Below are 21,708 nucleotides of genomic sequence, written 5' to 3'. Positions count from 1 at the left end.
CCTGTGCATGCTCCACTTTAAATGCTTGCTATGAAGACGTGGCTCAAAATTGATCTTGGGACTTTCTGCAAAGTTTCAAGTCCATCACGATGCTTAATGAATGGTGGTCCTTCTTTGCCTTCTCTCAAAAAAAAAAAAAACAAAAAACAAAAAACCTTGTTCAATAAACTTCATTCCGCCCCAATTTGCTTCTTCTAGTGTGTTCATTTTTAATCATGACACAGACACATTTATCAGTGGTCACTTGCTAATAGGCAGTTTAGATCCATTCCTCGTTGAAGATCTTCCTGTGTGTGAAGAGCTTTAAGGCCCTGAAGATGCCAAACAGAACATTTCTTGGGCATCTTCGTGTGTATCCTACCTCCTCTTCCTAGAACAGGCTTCAGTTGGATTTTCCACTAGACCTGCTGGAAGGCATTTGTGGACAAGACATCTAAGTGTCCTTTTGCCACAGTCAGACTAGCAGCCAAACCCTGCAGATAACCTTCCACAAAAGCCTACCTGAAACCCCTAACAACTTCTGCCCTTCCTTGCCTGGGAAACTGCCCTTCAGTACTCAGAAGGAGTTCAAGGAGATGCTGAGGCCACTGGCCATTTGGACATGAGCATCCCAGGTCCAGGATCCCTGCCCCTCTCCCTAGGGTGATTCAGAGTGCTAGATCAGAGAAGTTGCCCAGGTCCTGGACCCCGCCTTGCTGCCAGCTCTTGGCTTATTTCAGCACCACGATGCGGACAGCTCCCGGGCGCGAGCCCCGTGCGGGAGGAGGCGCGCTGAGCCGTGGGCGGGGGAGGATCAGTGAGGGCGGGGAGGGCAGACGCTGGAGGGCGGGCGGGGCCCTCCCCGGGGGCGGCGCCCACCCTAGCCAGAAGCCGCTGAGCCCCAGAACTGACGGGAGACACCAGGAACCGGGTCGCGAGTGATTCTCAGCAAGTGCTGCTACGGAAAGATGCCAGTCCGCAGGGGCCATGTCGCTCCCCAAAACACTTACCTGGACACCATCATCCGCAAGTTTGAGGGCCAGAGTAAGTGTGAGGTTTTGGAGTGTGGGGGGGGGACTATCTGCGTGCTGGATAGATAGCAGCAGGGGCCAGACTCTGTACTAACTTCTGATGGGGTAGAAGGAAAAGGAGGCGAAAGGGAGGGTTAGATTCTGAATACATAATGCTTCGTTTTGATGTCCCCAACACCTCCTCATATGTTCTCTCTCTGGGGCAGAATGCAGCTCTTAAACCTCCCACAGCAGTTTCCTTGGTGTCCCAAACCCTGGCCTCCCCTCTCAGTCACTGTCCCGCTTACCCCTCCAGTCCTCCCATGTCTCTCTTAGAGGTTTGCTTGACTTCCTGCTTTTCACCCAATAAGCTTGTCTGACTTCCAGATGGTCCCAGTCCTGCTTCCTGGTTCTGACCCCCAAGTTCTGGGGCCTTCCTCCCACCCCACTGACCCTAGCTGTCCTGGTCTTTCCTCAGCCCCCAGACCTGACTTCTGCACCCCTACTTTTCTGTTCCCTGACGCCGTCATCCCCTCAGGGAAATAACCTTCCCCCAGGACTCTTGGTCCTCCCACCCCACCCCACTCCACCCTCCTCCGACCTCCGCCTTCTTCATTCTGGTCCCTGCCTGCTCCTACATAAGAATCCCCTTCTCAGCTGCCATCGGTCCCTCTAATCTTTGTCTCCCGACTACCCATTTCTGGCTGCCCAGGGTCCAACCTTTCACCTCCCACTCTAGGTCGCAAGTTCCTCATCGCCAACGCACAGATGGAGAACTGTGCCATCATTTATTGCAACGACGGCTTCTGCGAGCTCTTTGGCTACTCCCGGGTGGAGGTGATGCAGCGACCCTGCACCTGTGACTTCCTCACAGGCCCTAACACTCCAAGCAGTGCTGTGTCCCGCTTGGCACAGGCCCTGCTTGGGGCTGAGGAGTGCAAAGTGGACATCCTCTACTACCGCAAGGATGGTGAGACACAGTTGGGCCAAGGGTTCTGCGGGGGCCGTCTTTCTCGTCCATCACAGAGTGGCCTGGGGGAAGGGTTTGACCTAAGAGTCAAAGACAAATTCTATCCTCGCTCTGGGCCTCAGATTTATTAGCAGAGGGAGGCAATGAGCCCTGGATTTCTTCTAAGGGACTTGAGACAGGGCTGAGCCAACTCTTGGTCTAGGACAGGGGTTCTTTCTTGCTCTACCTTTTCTCCCCCATTTCCTGGCTTTCCATTCTGTCACTGTCAGCCCCAGCTGTCAAGCAGCTGGGATGGAAATTAACCTTCCGTCATCTCTGTCTGCTCTGGGGATTAAGGGAGGAGCCAGCCCCCAAGGCCTCTGTGGCTATCAACGCAGGGGGCTGCTGACTGGAAAAGAAGACTGGGCCTGGTTCACTTAAGTCCATCTCTTTGGGAGGATAGAGTCTTGGCTTTGCCTTAACCAGGTGATTTACCCAGCTGGCCCTTGTGTTGTTACTGTTGCCCAAGTCCTCAGAAAGCTCGACAGAAACACAAGCCAGGAGTTGATGACCAAGAAACCAGCAGTCCTTTGGGGTCTCCCTTCAGGAGATGGGTTCCTGAGTGGATGAGGGTAGTGGAGCTACAACCAGAAAATGAAAGTCTCGCAGAAATCACTGGGGTCTCCCCACCCAATCTGGTTCTGCATCAGAACTACCTGGGGCCATGTTTTGCAAAGCATCCCTTCCCTAGAGAGAGCCTGACTCATAAGGTGCAAGATGAAGCCAGGCAGGTGTAACTGGAAAAAGACATCTCCCCAGTGGTTCTGATTTGCTGCCAATTTGAAGAACCTTTGGTTTAGATAACTCCCTTCATTCCATAGGTGTTGTAGGCCCTTTCCCAAGATCCCATTATCAGGGGCCAACTGGAACCTTCCCTTGGAGATGTTTGTTCTAAGTAATCCCAAGGAAGAAAGGACCTCAAATCTCTTCAAGCTTGGAGGCAAGAGTTTGGGGGTGAGAAACACCCATAAGAGAGAAGTTGCCCCCATGGAAAAGAGCATGAGGACCATCAGAGTGTACAAACAGGGCAGGCACCTCTAGATTGGGACAAAGGGGTGCTAAGAGCCCAAGTTCCAGAGGCTTGGTGTGTGCGTGGAACGTGTGTGTGTGTGTGTGTGTGTGTGTGTGTGTGTGTGTGTGTGTGGTTTATGGGCTTCCAGGGGCTTCTCACTCAGATCCTGGCCACCCCCTGGCTGTCCCTTTCTGCCGCTAGCCAAGAGAGTCGCAGGTGGGAGATGCTGCCCTGGAGGAAGAGAACAGCGGGAGACTGTGAAGAATCTGGCTTAGGTGGGCTGTACTCACAGGGTTAATTAACAAAGTCAGAATATTTTTAAAAGCTGTGACTTCACCTCTCCACATCATTGCAAGGAAGAGGTGACAGTCAGAGGAGGGAGAAGGGTCCCCAAGGAACAAGACACAACAGGAAGTGAAGGTAGCAAGGGAGTAGGTCCTTTCTGTGTCTTTGCTTGACCCCAGAGCTCCACCTGTACCCCAGAGAGTGAGGGACAATCCTAGATCCTGGGGAGGGGAGGTCAGAGCTTTCAGACCCGTAGGTATCTGGACAAAGGGCAAAGTTCAAAGCCAAATTTTGGCCTCTGAGATCAAGATTCAGATCTTTAGAAGTTTGTTGAGGTTCTTTAGGCAACAGAAAGGACCCTGGGAACCTAGTCTTGGAGACCAGCTCTGGATAAAAACAGAGAATTACCATATGTCCAATGCCCTGTCGTTCCAGGCTTCACCCTTTCATCGCCAGGCCTTTTTTGTCCTGTTATTTAACCTCTGATCACCTGAACCATCCTTAATTGACGTGAAACCAAAAAGAGTCTGTATATTGCCCTGGTGCTCAGATAATTTATGTCCACATTAACAGTCCACTCTGACCATGGGACTCTTTTTTTAAAAAAAAAAAAAAAAAAAAAAAAGTCATGTGCATACACAGTCCTGCCAAAAGTCATCCTAACGGTGATTTCTTCTCTTTCTCTTGGCCTCAACCCCTGACACCAGGATGGTGGGAAGGGGCCCTGAATACAGCTCTAGCTGGTTTATTTATAACCCCCACCATTATTTTCTTATTAAGATAGGGTTTCTCTGTGTAACCCTGGTTGTCCTAGAACTCACTCTGTAGACCAGGTTAGCTTCGAACTCACAGAGATCCACCTGCCTCTGCCTCCTGAGTGCTGATCCACATGCGCCACCATGCCCAGCTTCCTCTTTCCCTTTAGAAGGGTGGTAATCTATTGAAAATTCAAGTCACAATCTGTATCCACCGAGCTACAGTTGTGTGTCTGCATAGCCAACTCACAGACCAGGGTACCTGACAAAAATGACCCTATCAGAGAATCGTAGAAAACTGAGCCTTTCCACCATCTCCCTGTCAGGAAAGAAAAATCCCAACAGCTAAGGAAGGGAGACTATGGCAGGGCTAGAACCAATAATTGTCCAGAGGGAGGCACAGGCTACACTCCGGTCCTTAACCCCTGCATCTGCCTTGACAAACATCTCCAGAGGGTCTAGCCCTGCTTGCCTTCACCAGGCAATACTATACTCTGATGAGCCCAAACCAGAGTCCCTAGTCCCCAAGCTAGACTAGAGGAGACCTGGAATTTCTCTGATCTGTAGCTCCTGACATGGAGGACAGGGCAAAGGTGAGGTCAGGGGCTGTCCTCACTCTCCCTCTGTGTTTTCCACATGCTCACCCACAAATGCCAGAATGGTAAAGCCAGGAGCAGCGTGATGCAGCTGGCAGTATCAGCTTGCAGCATCAGCCCCAAAGGGCTCTCAGCCCAGTGCTAGGTGCGGTGCACATAAAGAGACTGGGGCAGAGCAAGGGGTGTGGCTTAGGGGTAAAGCATTTATCTTGCATGCATGAGGTCCTGGGTTTCAAACTCAGACACCCCCCCAAAAAACCATAAAAGATAACAAAGAGGCTATGTTGAAGAGAAGGTGAGGGTCAGAGTGGAGAGGGGAAAGGGTCGTGAGTCATGAGAAACAAGATGAACTTAGCCAAAATATAGAAGAGCAGAAGTGGGGTGTTCTAGAGGCCAGACAAACTCACTGATCTTGATCGGAGAGGAACACTCCTAGAAGGAAGAAGCAGGCAGAGACTGGCTCTTCCTCCAGGGACCAATCACAGTCACTGGCACACTGCCACTCCTGAGCACAAGCAAGAACAATTTACTCCCTCTTCCACTCACCCAGTTACTTGTGACTCTGAGCCACAGGTATGAGGATAGCCAGATTAGGTTGTAGGTAGAGAAAGTACCCCGGCTTTTTTCCTCCTAGACCCCTGTCTCCCACCAAAGTAGCCGGCCTGGTGGGTGGGACATGAAAAGCTACACAGGACCATACCAACTTCCTAGCTCTTACTGATAGGAGGGTCCATTCCAAGTCTGTGCATCAATGGGGGTACAACCAGTTAAAGCTAGCCCTGTGAACTCCCAGGGACATAGAAAGTCTGGTGCACCTGCCCTTCTGCCCGGCCCTACCCTTCCCCCACTTGGTACTAGGCTGATTTCCCCAGTACCAGAGAGACTGGGAGCATGGTGTGTGGCCTTAGGGACACACTGACCAGAGTCACTGTAGCACTATGAGACCAAGAATAAGTAGCTCAACAGGCAGGCAGTGTCTCTGGTGTGGATGTCTCCCCTGGGCCCAGGCAGCAGCTGGCAGATGGCTGCCTGGTGCCTACGCGTCCAGGAATCTGATCCAGGAGATTCCTTGTTCCCTGGAGGAAAAGTGGGAGGGAGGATGGGGAGGCACAGTTGCACCCCAAGTTCAGGGAAAGATGAAGAGTGGTTCCAGCGGTCCCCACAGTACCAGTGTCCCTACTAGATAGCTTGCATCCATTTATCCCTTCCTATTCACTCTAGCTTGCTCTCCTCGTTAATCATCAGTCCTGGGGACAGGTGACACAGACTCAAACCTGCCCTCTGGAAAAGCAGCTTGGCTTTCTGATTTGCATGGTCACCTGAGCCTGCTGTCCCTGGGGATCCTTTCGGAACTGACACCTAGCAATAGTTTGGGTTAAGACAGATAGTACACTTAAGGGGTGTCTACTCCCGGGCTGGACTCTGAGATAGGCAGCATCTTAACTCATATTGACCCACCTGCCAATGAGTCAGTGGCGTGACTCTAGAGCAAGGGGAGGGTAGCGTGGCCAGAGGCAGAAGGTGTCAACAGCTGGAGCTGGGATAGTAAGATGTTCTGTTTCCACAATGCCTTCTCCCCACCCCACCGCCGACTTTAGATCCAACCCTTTCTACTCCTTGGTCCCTGCTTCTGCCTGAGGCCGCCATTCCAGCTCTATCTCAAAGATGACACCCTTTCCTTTTCCCTGAACCTCTTATCTGCTGAGAAACTAGGGGTCCTCACCCTGTGTCTCCTGCCAGCTCCAGCAAATCACTTTCTCCGAGCTCTCATTTGCCTGCTGCCAGGACCTCCTAAGGCCTAATGTGCCAGTTGGCTTCATGCCCAGCTCTTGATGTGTTCCTAGCAAGTTCCTTCCAGCGTCAGGGAAGCAGGCATCTTGGTGGGATGGCTATATGGGAGCTGAGCCCAGGGCCATCCAGAGCTACAGGAGGATAGCATGCCCTCCCTCACAGCCCCCACTTAATCCGCCCCCATCTGCTCTGTTTTAATTACCACAGAAGCAAACCTCAGGGCTTAGCTCTGAGCTGCGGGCTGAGCATGAACTGGACCTGATGCCATATTATCTCTAATGAGCAGCTCGGCCCCATGGAAGCCGGGGGCGGAGGGGGGCACCTGCTGGACAGTTTCACCCATCCTCTGCCAAATAGCCCAGGCCTCTTCTCTCCAGTGGCTATCCTTCACTTGACTTTCACTCGGACCACTGCAGGAAGGGCCTCCTCAGTAACCAACCCTATCCCCCATAATGGGATTTGCAGCCTCCAGCTTCCGCTGCCTGGTCGATGTGGTACCTGTGAAGAATGAGGACGGGGCTGTCATCATGTTTATCCTCAATTTTGAGGACCTGGCCCAGCTCCTGGCCAAGAGCAGCAGTCGAAGCCTGACCCAGCGTCTGTGGTCACACAGCTTCCTGGGCTCTGGTGAGTGCTGTGGGGGTAGCAGCAGCGAGAGTGGGTCAAGGCCACCACCCTGGCCCTGACTGCTCTGACTCTCACTGATTTCAGAGGGCTCTCACAGCAGACCGAGTGGACAGGGGCCTGGCCCAGGCAGGGGTAAATACAGAACCGTCAGCCAGATCCCGCAGTTTACACTCAACTTCGTGGAGTTCAACCTGGAGAAGCACCGCTCGGGCTCCACCACAGAGATCGAGATCATCGCTCCCCACAAGGTGGTAGAGCGGACACAGAATGTCACTGAAAAGGTCACACAGGTATGGGTCTGCAGGGCAGGGGCGGTGGGCTGCGTCAGACCTCCAGGGTCCCTTCCAAGGCCTTGGACCTCGGCTCTTCTAGGTGTGACTTGTCAAACCCCCTCACATCTTGGTCTGAGTCTTCTTCCTCCTGTACAGTTTGAGTCTGGTTCTTAAGACATGAAGGTTTGCCGTGAGACTACGTCACAGCTCCTGAAACCACCAGAGGTTGAGATTCACAAGGCATGTGAGTTCCTTCTAGGCCTAGAGATGCTAGAAATGTAGGAGGAGAGAGCACACAGGCCACTGTAGGGCCTGCCTAAGGCTCTGCCATCACAAGGAGGGAGCAGCACAAGGATCAAGACCATACAAAGAAAAAGAGAGGAAAGAGGGATGGAATGAGCCCTGCCAACGGCCACTTAGAGCGGATGATGGCCACTCCCCCCTCAGTACACACACAGGATGCCTGGCAGAGTCAAGACAGTGCTGGTACCACTAGCTAATTTTGAATTATCGGGAATCCACCCTTAAATGCCCCTCCTGTGCAGCAGCTATTTGGTCAGCCCAAGGCAAATGTCCCTTCCTGGATCCTCCCTTTCAGTTGACCCCACAGTCCCTTCTCATGGGGCTTATTGGCCTGCTTCTTCCAGAGGGAAATGAATAGAACCCTGCTGGAGACTCGAGTGACCAGGATCCAGGCACTGACTCACTCTGTGACCTTGGACAAAGGACACCCCTACCTTTGGGCCTCAGAGCTATCAAATGCAGGAAAGAGTTAGACCAAATGGTCTCTGGGGACCCATTGACATTAAGTAGAGCCAACTCAGGAGACAGAATGAGCTTTGTTAAGCCATGGAGAAGAGCTAGGGCACCGATGAACAAGGGACTGCGAGGGACAATCCTTTTCCTGCCCCTTCTCTGAAGCACAGCCAGTGCCAGGTCCCAGGAGACCATTTAGCCTTACAGACAGGACTAAGAAAAGACCTGGCAGAGAGGAGAGTTCTGACATCCCAGGGTGTGGCAACATGACCTGCCTCTTTACATCAGGGTTTAAGCTGCCAGGGATGCTTTGGTGGGTCCTGGTTGAGAGTTCATGTGGACCCAGAGCTGGCTAGGTGAAGAGACATGGGCTATTGGGCTGAGTAACCATGGGGTCAGGGCTGCAGAGAGGGGTAGAGAAAACAAAATGAAAAAAAGAAGTTCCCAGTCTATGTAGGACCCCAGGTGGGTTCCTGGGAAAACAATGGGCAAAGGCCGAAAGAAAGACACAGCAGAACACTGTGGCTCCCATTGAGGCATCTGGATGCCAGATCAGGACTACTTTAGTGGAAATCAGTCCTCAGATTGGTTTCTTTCTTCCTGTGATCCCATCTACTGATGATCTTGTCTGCAAGATCAAGCAAAGCCTTGCATGGCTGATTTCCTTAAAATGGAACTGATGGTGGAGGACTCAATGGCCAATCCCTCATCAATCCTATCATTTTGGAACACTGTCAAAGGAGGAGGATGGAATAGGGATGACCCAGAAACAAACAGATCCGTCGTATTGAATCACAACACTATGTAGTTTGTTGTCCTGTCTTCCGCACAAGGGAACAGGGGAATCACAGGTAACAAGGCTTGTCTCAAGGCACAGATAAGACAAACAGCAGCCCTGGAATTTTGGCTGAAGTGCCTGGCTTCAAAACATATGCGCTTCCTAATTCCCCAGATGCCTTGTTACATGCTAGGCAGCTGGGAAGAGCCTGGGAATTGTTGGCTTCTGTCTTAGCAACTGTCCATTGTTATAGTTGTGGAGGCAAGGGAGCAAGGGTTGAGGAAGCACTCTACAGATTATAATGATTCATGAGGTTTATAGATAGAGCTCTATGGAGCCCAGGACCTGCCGAGTGTCCGGACTGGCTCAACTCTAACCCCAAATTTGGCTTTTTCTATGGGATGTTCTGAGAGTTGGCCCAGGGAGGACTCTCATTAGTCCTCAGGAGTGAAGGCTCATCTGGAAGTGACTTGTTTCCATCAAGAGCCCCAAATTTAGGTTGGGAGGTTAGCTCAATGGGAGAGCACTTGTCTGCCGTGTATAGTAAGGCCCTGGGTTTAATCTCTAGCTCTAAAACAAACAAAAACAAGCAGAACCAGTAGGCCCCCAAAACCTATTGAAGACAAACAGCCTACCAAACTATCTCAACCCAGGCTCTTCCTTGTAACATAATCAAAATGGTGCTAGCCCTCGCCCTGCTCACCCCAAGAGGGGCTGTTTCTGAGAAAGCTTGGGCTTCTTGGGATCAACCATGTGGCAGGGCTGTGTTCTCCTCCTCTTCTTGACCTCCTCCCAACATGCCTGTCCCTTTATGAACCGGCTCCTTTGTGTGGCCTTCCTTTGTCACCCTGCCTTTCATGACCTTTGTGACCCACCAACAGCTTCCAAACCCCCCCCCATGCCATACCTACCCGTAGATCTGTCTTACTAGTGCTGGCTGTTTCCGCTGATCACCCATGGCTTCCATCCCAGGTCCTGTCCCTGGGTGCAGATGTACTGCCAGAGTATAAACTGCAGGCTCCGCGCATTCACCGAGGTACCATCCTACACTACAGCCCCTTCAAGGCCGTGTGGGACTGGCTTATCTTGCTTCTGGTCATCTATACAGCGGTCTTCACGCCCTACTCAGCTGCCTTTCTGCTCAGCGACCAGGATGAATCACAGCGTGGCACCTGTGGCTATACCTGTAGCCCCCTCACTGTGGTGGACCTCATCGTGGACATTATGTTTGTCGTGGATATTGTCATCAACTTCCGAACCACCTACGTCAACACCAATGACGAGGTGGTCAGCCACCCCCGGCGAATTGCCGTGCACTACTTCAAGGGCTGGTTCCTCATCGACATGGTGGCTGCCATCCCTTTTGACCTGCTTATCTTCCGCAGTGGCTCAGATGAGGTGAGCACAACTGTTGCATGCTAGCAGCCATGCCGGCCCCTCCTTGCCTCATAGCTGTGGTGCGCATCACTGACGCAGACAGCAAATGGGAACAGAGGGGGCACAGACACTGGCAGTCTCCCAGCCCCAGAGAAAGGCTAGCCATGCCTCCAGACTTAGGGGTCATCCCTCTGCCCCTCTGTCTTAGCAAGCCCAATTAGAGGATTAGGCTGCCAGTTGATCTAGAATTCTGCTGTCAGTGGTACAGACATGCTATAGCCCTACTCCTTATGCTACCTTGTGAGCCGTTCTCACCGTGGAGTTAGAAGGGGCTACACAGGCTGCATCCCTGTGCATCTCTTCATCCCTTCTGGCCTCAGCCTTCACTATGCCTACTCTGCTTCCTGTGGGTAACATGAGAACATTTTCATGCCATGCTGCCTTCTGGGTTCCAATCATTCTCCAATCACCCCTGCCTATCCCACAGGGGATATCCAGTATCTCCTGACTCCCAAATCCCCCTGTTGAACCATCCCCGAGTCCTCCCCTTTTCTTTCTACCCCACTGCCCCTGCCTACACTGAGGAGCCTTCATCTCTACCATTTCCCCAGGCTTTTCACCTCTACACAGCAGTCAGGGCAAGTCTCAGATCTCTTAGCCAGCCCCACCATGCGTCCCTCAGAACCTCCTATGGCTCTGAACACCTTTGGAGCTAAAACCAAGATCTTTCTGGATCCTCAGACCCAATGGAGTGGCCTCACTCACCTTCCAAGATTCCTTTCTCACTGTCCCATTGCCTCCAACTCTGAGCTTCAGCTGAAGGTTATACTTGGTTTCCCATTTGGACCACGCCACTATCCCTCCACACCCCCGTGGCCCCGTCCCAAGTTCCCCTTCTTCTCCCTCCTGTCTGCCCCGAGAAGTAGTTTCCTTCCCTCTTGCACTCCCTCCTGCATCATCTCTATGCTGCCTCCTCTGACCCTGCTCCCACTCCCATTGAAAGTCTCTTCTAGCAGCCTGAACATTGTTCTGCACTTTGTCTGAGAACCCCTTACGGTTCTTGCCTTATATTCTACTGCCCAGTGCCTGGTACTTTCCTGCCTGTTTGTGGAATGACTATGGCATAGCACCTGCAGAAGAACAGGTGTGAGCCTTGAACACACCCTTTCCAGAGCTGACCGTCCCTCCCTGGCTTTCTCCACCTTTCCCTGCCCCCAGACCACCACCTTGATCGGGTTACTGAAGACGGCACGCCTCCTGCGGCTGGTGCGCGTGGCTCGGAAGCTCGACCGGTACTCTGAGTATGGCGCCGCCGTCCTTTTCCTGCTCATGTGCACCTTTGCGCTCATCGCGCACTGGCTGGCCTGCATCTGGTACGCCATCGGCAACGTGGAACGACCCTACTTGGAGCCCAAGATCGGCTGGCTGGACAGCTTGGGTGCACAGCTCGGCAAGCACTACAACGGCAGTGACCCAGCTTCGGGACCCTCTGTACAGGACAAGTATGTCACGGCCCTCTACTTCACCTTCAGCAGCCTCACCAGTGTGGGCTTCGGCAACGTGTCGCCCAACACCAACTCGGAGAAGGTCTTCTCTATCTGCGTCATGCTCATTGGCTGTGAGTGTGACCTTGTCCTAGGCAGGGTGCTACCCGGTGTGTGCAGCACGTGGATTTGTGTATACGCCTGTATCCCTCCTAGAGAGATTTTTAGCAACTGTTTGAGACGCTGCTCTGGGCAAAGTCATTTGCAGGGCACGATGTAAAATAAAACATGGAGCCCTTGTTTAAAGATTATTTTTAAAAATTTAGGTGGTGACAGTTAAGACTAACCTGGGCTCCTAGCACAGGCTATGTGCCATGACGCTGGTCCTACCAGCCACTCCTTTGAGCGCTCACAGAAGTCCAAGTCAAATTCCCTTAGGAGCCCAGTTTCCAGAGGAGAAGTCAAAGGTCTTGACTTTGTAGGAGACCCACAGCTAGGAAGTCTCTAGTCCTAGGGGTCAGCTGGGAGTCTGGGTGCTCATGGTCTTGGCACAGAGCTTCCTGCCTCCCCAAACACTCGGTTTAAAAACTCTAGAGGTGGTGTGGAAATTTACACACTAGGTTGCCAAGTTCGAAGTATTTAGAAAAACAAAAACAAGGAACTGGAAATGGAAAGGGAGGGGGAGGTGAAAATGAGAGGCCAAGAGTTTCCCCTGTATTTTATTTTTTTTTTTTTTGCAACTCAAAGGAGAAAACAAAGCTGAGCTTGGAGGGGGAAAAATGCCCTAGTTCTTTCTTGGAAGAAGTCTGGCCTCAGAGCCTGGAAGACTCCAGGTGGCACAAAGTAGAGCGAGGAGGGCAGTACCCCGGGCACCTTTGTCCCTTGTGTGTGCTAGTGCTGTCCTTGGCGCTTCTGTTCTCACCATGGACAAAGAGGGGGGCTTACCCGGGGTGCTGCAAAGACTGGGAAGCCAGGAGTCACCCAAGAGCCCCCCACCCATTCACATCTCGCCCCGCCCCCAGCCCTTATGTACGCCAGCATCTTCGGCAACGTGTCAGCCATCATCCAGCGCCTGTACTCGGGCACTGCGCGCTACCACACGCAGATGCTGCGTGTCAAGGAGTTCATTCGCTTCCACCAGATCCCCAACCCGCTGCGGCAGCGTCTGGAAGAGTATTTCCAGCATGCCTGGTCCTATACAAACGGCATCGACATGAATGCGGTGAGCCCTGAAGCCCTAATGAGGAGTGGGTGGGTTACCAGGTGTGACTCATGCCCTGGGGGAGGTCCAGGGCCCGGTGCAGCCTGCCCCACACCCCTACTTCCCACACCGCACCTTACCCAAAGCACCTGCAGCCCCAGCTCAGAGGGACTCGCCACGTCCCCACCCCCACCCGCAGGTGCTGAAGGGCTTCCCTGAGTGCCTGCAGGCCGACATCTGCCTGCACCTGCACCGTGCTCTGCTGCAGCACTGCCCCGCCTTCCACGGTGCCAGCAAGGGGTGCCTGCGAGCCCTGGCGGTCAAGTTCAAGACCACGCACGCGCCGCCTGGGGACACGCTGGTGCACCTGGGCGACGTGCTCTCCACGCTCTACTTCATCTCTCGAGGCTCCATCGAGATCCTGCGCGATGATGTGGTCGTGGCCATTCTAGGTGAGTCATGGGGGTTGACCTGGACATTGAGGTTGGAGAGGACCTATCTGGACCGCCTTCTTCCTAATGAGTATCATGGTGCCTTTTACTGAACGACCATGGGCCAGGTTGGTCATCAGGGAGTTTTTTTTAAAAGGTTTTGCTGTTGTTGTTGTTTTTTTTAATGATTTATTTATTTGTATTTTATGTACATTGGGTTTTTGCCTGCAAGTGTGTCTGTGTGAGGGTGTGGGATCCCCTGGAACTGGAGTTACAGACAGTTATGAGCTGCCCTGTGGGTGCTGGAAATTGGACCCAAGTCCTCTAGAAGAGCAGTCAGTGCTCTTAACTGCTGAGCCATCTCTCCAATCCTTAAATGTTTTTTATTTTGTTTAAATTTTTTTTAAAAATTTATTCATTGTGCAGAAATACGGCAGCAGGTAGAGGTCACAGAACGACTTGGTCCCTTTGCTCCTTCCACCTTGTGGGCTCTGGCAATCAAATGTAGGTTGTCAGGCTCGGCCACAAGCCCTTTAAATTCCTGAGCCATCTTGCTGACCCCAGCAAGTTTTATACGTAACATGAAGAATCCTTAGCACATTTAGCACAGCTCTCTGCCTGTCATGTGACCTCGGGCAAGTCTGCTGACTTCAAGTACCTCGGGGTCCTCTATTTGCATCTTCCTTGTCCTTGACCCCAAGTCTCCAAGTCTAATGTCAACCATCTCCATCTAGATCTCCATGACCTGGTTCCAGCCCCCTCTGCCCCCCTTCTCCATCATCCTGCCCTCAGTGGCTGGTCCCCCAGGGCACTCTGCTCTCACCCCACTTCCACCTCACCTGGGCCAGCCCCTCGCTCCCACAGCTTGAGCCACAGGAATCCTCAGAGCTGTGTCCCAGGCCCAAGGTCTCCTTAGATCAAACCAGGTAGACTTCTGGGAATTGCTGGCAATGTGGCTGTTGGTAGGGAGCTTGCTTAGCATTCATGAAGGCCTGGATTGCATGAGCCATACATGCTCAAAGATAGCCTAGGCTCTGAGAGACCCTGTGAGAAAAAAAAAAAAAAAACGGCGGGGGGTGGGGGGAATAAAATAAAAATTTTAAAAAGCCAAACCTGGTGCAGTAGATCCCAACTTGACACCATCACTTTCCCTCAAAGGTGGCCTCTTCAGCGTCTCCTGCCCTTCCATTGTCTGGGCTAAAGCCAACTGCAGGAGCATCCTGCCAGGTTCCAGTCCCCTGCCCCCGTCCAGTCATGCACAGAGCATTCTCGCCTTTACTAACAGGGCTGCTTTCCACTCTGGCCTCCTCTGGGTCCGTCCTCCTGGGCAGGCGTGGAGAGCAGCGTCTTGAGGCCGCGCCTCAGGTGCATTCTCAGTTCTTCACTTTCCAAAAGTCACCTTTGACACATCTGCACAGATCCCGCTCTCACTCAGAAGCCTTTGGTGGGTCCCTGTGGTCTGTGGACATGTGTAAACCCCTGATGCCACCCAGTGGGGTCACTCTGAGTCCAGTCTTCCTGCCCCAGCTCCATGCGGCAGCTAAACAACTCTTTCTCGTCATGCCGTGACTCCGGTGCTTTGTTCACGCTGCCATTCTGTCTTCAGAGCCCACCCTGTACCTGGCAGGTAGACGCAGTCAGTCTCCCAATTGGCTGGCCTGCAGCACGGACTCCCCCAAGTCCTTCCCTTTCACCCAAGCCATGTTACCACCTGCATGGAGGATAATTAATATTAATAATTAAGAAGCTGGCCCAATTTAAGTTTCAGTGAGAGACAAGAAATCCTCTCATCTTGTCCCCAGTAGAAATAGACATTAGATCATAATTTTTCATGTGTAAAAAGAAAAATGAGGGTTGGTATTACATTGCCCAGATATACAGGTTCAGGGTCCATGTGTGAGCTCGGCAAGTCCCTTCTTTCTCTAATGCTCAGTCCTCTCCCTTCCATCCTATTCTCTTAGTGGCACAAGCCTAGCCTCCATCTATCCCTCTGTCTGTGTGAAACGGTTAGTGTCATTTGTACAGTGCCACAAGGCTGAGGAGGCTGGACTTTCCTGGGGGCAGTGGGGGGTCAAAGATACCAGGGTCCATGGCACTTGTGACTCTGGCCTCTCTCTCAGCCTTAGCTATGCAGGGATGAATGAGCACATTCTGTTTCTTATGCCCAAATTCCCTTCCTTCTGGGGGCCTAATCCTTGATTCTCTTGCACCTTTACTCCTTCTGAAAGCCCCTGCTTCTTTGTCCTAACAGGGCCGAGAGCGCTTGGTTGCATCCGGTTCTGAGATAGATAATTTTGTAACTTTGGCAACTTAAGTGCCTGCCTTTTAGGGATTTGAAGGGCTCCTTATGGGAGAGTCTCTTGCTCATATTAATATCCCATCGCCAGCCTAGCTCCTGGCTCTGAAAGGACCCAGTATTGTATTACCTACCTTGACCATCTGCCCTATATCCACCCAGTCCATCTCTCCTTGTGCCTTCTTGCACTGACCTAGCCTGGGGCCCCTTGCTTTGGGGGGCGACTTTCTCAAACACCACCACCTCTGTCCCTGCAAACACCACAGTGGTGTAGGTGGCACCGTTATGCCCATCTGAGGGCTGAAGACTCAAGTGCAGACAGGAGGTAGCTCCCCAGGGTCACCCTGCCAGGGCCTTGCTGGTTCCCTACGTGTACAATGGAGAACAGGGAGACAAAGAAACAGAAGCTCCAGGTCCTGCCCAGGGGATATGGAAGCTTCCATCCCTGGGTCCTCTGTCCTGTGTTCTATAGTGTCAGTGGCTTGAGGGGAGCAGAAGGAAATGGAGCAAGGAACCTCTGGTGTCATTGGCTGGCATTGGATCAGAATGGGAACTGTGCCAAAGAGTATAGACAAAAGAAAAGGACATTCTGGCAGAAGGTGGTTCTGAGGGGCTGAGAGACAAAAGGAGAACCCATGTTCTCCGGGCAGGAGCATCTCTGAGGGGATCTGAGGTAACTGAGGACTGGTTAAAGGCCCTCGTCGTGTGCCTCTCCATCAAAGCCAGCAATGTACCCTGTCCACAGACCCCTCGGCACCAGGCCCCAGCTCTGTGGGATCTCTGAGGTGGGGGGGTAAAAAGATCACAGTCAAGGGGTCCCCAGAGGAGGTCTTCATGAGGCAATCAGGCCCTGGAGGGAACCTGGAGGCAACCATCCTTCTGGCTGGCAGGGAAGAATGACATCTTTGGAGAGCCCGTCAGTCTCCACGCCAGGCCGGGCAAATCTAGCGCCGATGTGCGTGCCCTGACCTACTGTGACCTGCATAAGATCCATAGAGCAGACCTGCTGGAGGTGCTCGACATGTACCCTGCCTTTGCAGATACCTTCTGGAATAAGCTGGAGGTCACCTTCAACCTGCGGGACGTGAGTCTGGGCCTGTGGGCCAGGGTGGTGGTGGTTCAGAGAGCTAGGTGTGGATGGCACCCAGCCGGCCTGCTAAGGAGTTGACCTGCCTGGCCTGCCCCTTCCCTTCAACTTCTCCTGCAGCCTTTGCTGGAGTGCTTCTGTGCCTACTATGGCCAACGCAGCCCTAATTATAATGATAGCTCCCATTTAGTGAGCAGCTACTGGGAGCTAAGTACTGGGCTTCTTTAATGTTGTTTAATTCGGTCTTGTCCTTGTGTGTGAATAGTTTTATCTCCATTATCGGAATGAATAAACTGGGGATCAGAGAGGGTAAGTAAATTGGCCAGAGCCATACGGCAAGTAGATGGAAGAGCCAAAAATGTGAATTCAAGTTGTCTGACTTTAAAACCAAGGATCTGACATTCACAGGGATCATGGTGCCAGGCTTGATGATACAGCAGCTGTCTTTTAAGTTTATCACTCAGCAATCCAAGAGAAATAAAGTGACACTTATTTAAAGAGCCAAAGAGGCCATAGGGTATGCAAGAGACATCCAGTTTCTGGGGTATCTTAGTTAGGGTTAGTATTGCTGTGATAAATACCATGACCAAAATCAAGTTGGGGAGGAAAGGGTTTATTATGTCATCTTACAGCTTGAAGTCCCTCATCCAAGAGAATCAGAGCAGGTACCTAGAATCAGGAGCTGATGCAGAGGCCATGGCCTGGGAGTACTGCTTATTGGCTTTCTCCCATGGCTTTCCAGTCTGCTTTCACACAGCACTCAGGACTACCATCCCAGGGGTGGCCCTGCCCACAGAGAGCTGGGCTTTCATACGTCAACCAGGATAACACACCATTGGCTTGCCCACAGGTCAATCTGGTGGGGATCATTTTCTCAGTTGAGGTTCCCTCTTTCCAAATGACTCTTGCCTGTGTCAAGTTGATGTAAAAGTAGCCAGCCCATCCAGTTTGCCAAGAAGGGTGAGCGCTACAGGCTCAATGGAAGTTCAGAGGCCCTTCCTGGAGGAAGTCTGAAATCAACTAGTAAAAAGTGTTGGGTACCATGGCTAGGGCTGGGCACTGAGCCTTGGCACCTCCATTATTCTTGACCACCATTCCCCAGCCTCAGGAGAAGAGCTCTCGTGGCCTAGGCCTGGTATAGAGCTGCCAGAGAAGTGGTTCTCAACCTGTGGGTTGTGATCACTTTGGGGATTTTAATGACCCTTTCACAGGGGTCACCTAAGGACATTGAAAAACACAGATATTTACATTCCTATTCATATCACTAGCAAAATTGATATTATGAAGTAGCAATGAAAATAATCTTATGGTTGGGGTCACCACAACATGAGGAACTGTTAAAGGGTCGCAGTGTTAGGAAGGTTGGAACCAGTGCTCTGGAGTGTGGTGCTGAGGTAGATTTTTTACTGTGACTGTCCCTTCCCAGGCCGTTCTCCCTGCGACTCTCTGTTCTCTTGAACTGCACAAGAGGCATCCAATAAACACCCTGCTTGGTTGACCTAGCTACTGGGAGTCATCTGGTGGCCTTTGTGTCCTATAGCTGGACACTAGGGCAGAAGGGATCTGATCTCCATGGTCTTAGCTGGCCTGAGTCAACTATAACCCCGAGGTGCCCCCAAGTCTCATGGTGCCAGAAAGAGGGCAGCCAAGAATGCTCCCATAGATACCACTAGATCAGGGGTTCCAGACTAGTCTTTACCAGAAGACAGAACTTACTGGCCGAGGCTGAGGCGTGAGGTGTTGGGACCACGGAGAAAAGGTTGTGAGGGAGGAGCCCTTCTGCTGTCCATCCTCATCTTGCTGTTCATAGAACCTTCTCCAGAGACTTTTCCAGGGGACTCTCCTTGGTCACCAGGTATGAGGTCACCATCTCCAAACCTGGTCCCATGCTAGATGCCCTTTTAGGAGGGAGCCTGCAGGGAGCCACCCAGAGCTCCCATTGTGCACCCAGAGCTCCCCGGATGTTCCCAGATACCTGCCTCTACTTTCTCATCCAGCTGTTACAAGGGCCAGAGAGGGGAACTGGGGACAGGGAGGAACAAAGTAAGAGACCCTGTCCCAGCTCTGGTCCCTGTTACTTGTTGCTCTTGTTCCCTACAAGGCAGATGGGGGTCCCCAGTCATCACCCCAACAGGCCCCAGGCAACCAAGACCCCCAAGGCTTCTTCCTCAATGACAGCCAGTCAGGTGAGTCCAGACAGCCCCTGCCTACCCCCGCCCCCAGCCACCCCTAGTGACCCCTCTCTTTTGCCTCTCCTTGAAAGAGGTTGTCTCAGCCACTCAGAGGTAGGGAAAGATTCTTCCTTTTTAGAAGCCTTTCTCTGTCTTCCCAGCCCTGCTGGCCTGTGTTCTCTGAGTCAGAGGGGGAGAGCTCACTGGTTGCTGGGTGCTGCTTTCCGGGCTGGGTACTAGCCAAGTGCCTGAGGTTCTATATCAAGATACCAGTATATCCCCCTTCCCCCCAGGCTGCAGCTCCTTGAGCAATGAGACCAGTGCTAGAAATCTCCATCCTGACCACTCCTGAGGCCCCCTGTTCCCCTCCCTGTTGGGTCCTGGAAGCCAGACTTCCGTAAGAACAGGACCTTGTCCCCAGAGCTCCCCGGTAAGGAGAGCCGCTCGCTCCTCATACTCCATTCCCATGACAAGCAGGGGAAGCACTTGGACTCTGGTGAGAAGGAACAGGCCTGGCCAATCCAATAGCAAAGGCTGTCTCCTTCCCTTCTGAAGGTGCAGCCCCTTCTCTGAGCATCTCGGATGCATCCGGACTTTGGCCTGAATTGCTACAGCAAATGCCCCCAAGTCCTCCAAACCCACAGCAGGACCTGGATTGCTGGCCTCGGGAGCTAGGCTCTAAATTAGAGCAGCTCCAGGCCCAGATGAGCAGGTGAGAACCTCCCTGTCAAGGGTGGGGCAGCTGCAAAAGGATCCGGCTGGGTTAGGCGCCACCTCCTGGCATTTTATGGGCATTGCTGGGTGCATGGTTGGGTTTTAGAATGGCAGACACATTTAGCATAGGTTTCTAATTCTATGTCACTAAGCATAATTCCTTGGATGGCTTCCTCCAGCAAACCCTAGTACATGCCAAGGAAACATCTTGGGGGAAGCAGCACAGTTGTGTGCAGGAACAAATTCCAGAAGTCCTTGGAAAGGGGGTGTTTCCTGTGCATGAAAAGCTTAAAGGCAAGGAAGGCGTGTAACTCATAAACTAGAGTGTGAGCAAGCTCTGAGCTTAATAACTTGTTGCCTCAGTTTGCCATATCGTAAAATGGGTACAATTAGAATACCTACATCAAAGCATCATTAGGACTGAATGTGCTATGAACCATGCCTGGTCCCTGGTGTCATGAAAGAAAAGGATATGCTCCGGGGGATTTGGGCGAAGGCTGTGGATCCCAGTGGGGAAGTCACTTCAGGTAGCCCCAGGCTGCCATTTCACTCAGTGGGAAGAGGTCAGGTCACAGAATGGAAAAGTTTCTTCGGGGTCTGAGCTTCTCTCAGAACCCCGACTTTGACCATGTCTGCTCTTTCTAGCAGACTGGAGTCCCGCATGTCCTCAGACCTCAGCCGCATCCTGCAGATACTTCAGCAGCCACAGGGCCACACCAGCTACATTCTGGGAGCCCCTGCCTCCAGTGACCTGGCCTTGTTTCCTGACACTTCAGTGACACAGAGTGCAGAGCCCAGGCCTCTGGTGGGACACTCTGCACAGGTGAGAGACGAGGGCATCCCCAGGGTTTCCCATCCTCAGCCCAACCTCAGCGTGTCTCCTGTATCTCCTGCTGCCCTTGCTATGATTTACATCACCTGGTGGAGCATCCTGGACAGGGTGCTGGCAGAGCCCTGACGGTGGTCACAGACCCCACTGCTCAGACAGGTGCACAACAAGACCCTGAGGCTCTCCCACCTCCCTGAGGAGGAGCATTCCAGAGGTCAGAGTGGACCAAGATCCAGCTTAGGGGCTGGGGCAATGGCCCAGTTGGGAAAGTGCTTGCCGTGCAGTATGAGGACCCGAGTTCAATCACCACCACCCATGTAAAACAAACCAGGTGTGGTAGTATAGATGTGTGATTCCAAGGCTGGGGAGGGAAAGACAAGTGGAGCCCTAGGGTTCATGGGCCAGCCAGTCGAGCACAGTTGACAAGCCCAAGGTCCTTGTGAGAGATCTGTCACAAAAAGCAAGGCAGACATCTCCTGAGAAACAACACCTGAGATTGACCTCTAGGCATTTATGTACTCATGCACTGCATACACAAAAATATTCACACACACGCACGCACGTGCACACACTCTCATAAACACCCATACTCACTCATATATACACAACACTCATATATACATATATATGTATATATATACATATACACTACACACATTCATGCCCAAAATGCCTGGCCTGGAGGTGGGGTAGGACTCGGTACACAGGACACCTCCTTCTCTTTTGCCTCTCTCCCAGACCCTAAGCTATGGTGACTTGGACAGACATATTCAGAAGCCCAGCAATTTCTCCCCCAGGATGCATCACTTGGCTGTGGCAATGGACAGAACTCTGGTGCCAACCTCAGAACAGGAACAGCCTGAGGGACTCCTGTCACCTCTGGCCTCATCTCTGTGTCCCCTGGAAATACAGGGGCTCATCAGTGGTCCCCGCTTTCCCTCCCTTCCTGAACACCTCAACTCTGTTCCCAAGCAGCTGGAGTTCCAGAGGCATGGCTCAGATCCTGGCTTCATAAGGAGTTAGGGTCATTGGACCCCAAGAGAAAAGCCACCATGAGGGAACTGAAATACCGTGAGATAAGAGTTAAGCCTCTTGGGGGAGCCGGACAGCCCTCGGATGAAACTCTGAAAACTATTTTCTCAGAGAAATACAGACTGCTGAGCCAGGTGAGGAAGGGCCTGAGCAAAGAGGCTCAGGACTTGACCCAGCCCCCTTCGGGTTCCGTATAATCAGCAAGCCAGGCAGAGG

General features: G+C 52.3%; 1 protein-coding gene across 1 annotated transcript; it reads left to right on the top strand.

The window, feature by feature from the left end:
- Nucleotides 1–947: 947 nt before the first annotated feature.
- On the top strand, nucleotides 948–21,483 carry Kcnh6 (potassium voltage-gated channel subfamily H member 6). The gene is made up of 13 exons (XM_038328104.1): nucleotides 948–1,023; nucleotides 1,729–1,959; nucleotides 6,903–7,064; nucleotides 7,149–7,354; nucleotides 9,843–10,268; nucleotides 11,466–11,865; nucleotides 12,754–12,953; nucleotides 13,132–13,384; nucleotides 16,550–16,743; nucleotides 18,848–18,932; nucleotides 19,473–19,629; nucleotides 20,280–20,454; nucleotides 21,199–21,483. The coding sequence occupies exons 1-13, from the start codon at nucleotides 948–950 to the stop codon at nucleotides 21,481–21,483; spliced, it is 2,850 nt and encodes a 949-aa protein (XP_038184032.1).
- The last annotated feature ends 225 nt before the right edge of the window (nucleotides 21,484–21,708 follow it).

The sequence above is a fragment of the Arvicola amphibius genome, chromosome 4, assembly GCF_903992535.2.
Source record: "Arvicola amphibius chromosome 4, mArvAmp1.2, whole genome shotgun sequence".
In the NCBI taxonomy this organism is placed as follows: domain Eukaryota; kingdom Metazoa; phylum Chordata; class Mammalia; order Rodentia; family Cricetidae; genus Arvicola; species Arvicola amphibius.
The sequence above is the reverse complement of the archived record's forward strand: the minus strand, read 5'-3'. Positions and strand labels throughout refer to the sequence as shown.

Excerpts from the sequence above, each read along its gene's own strand:
- Kcnh6 (XM_038328104.1), top strand. The coding sequence starts at position 948 with ATGCCAGTCCGCAGGGGCCATGTCGCTCCCCAAAACACTTACCTGGAC. Across the intron at positions 7,065-7,148 it reads ACACAGCTTCCTGGGCTCTG|AGGGCTCTCACAGCAGACCG; the intron begins GTGAGTGCTGTG and ends CACTGATTTCAG. Across the intron at positions 10,269-11,465 it reads TCCGCAGTGGCTCAGATGAG|ACCACCACCTTGATCGGGTT; the intron begins GTGAGCACAACT and ends CCCTGCCCCCAG.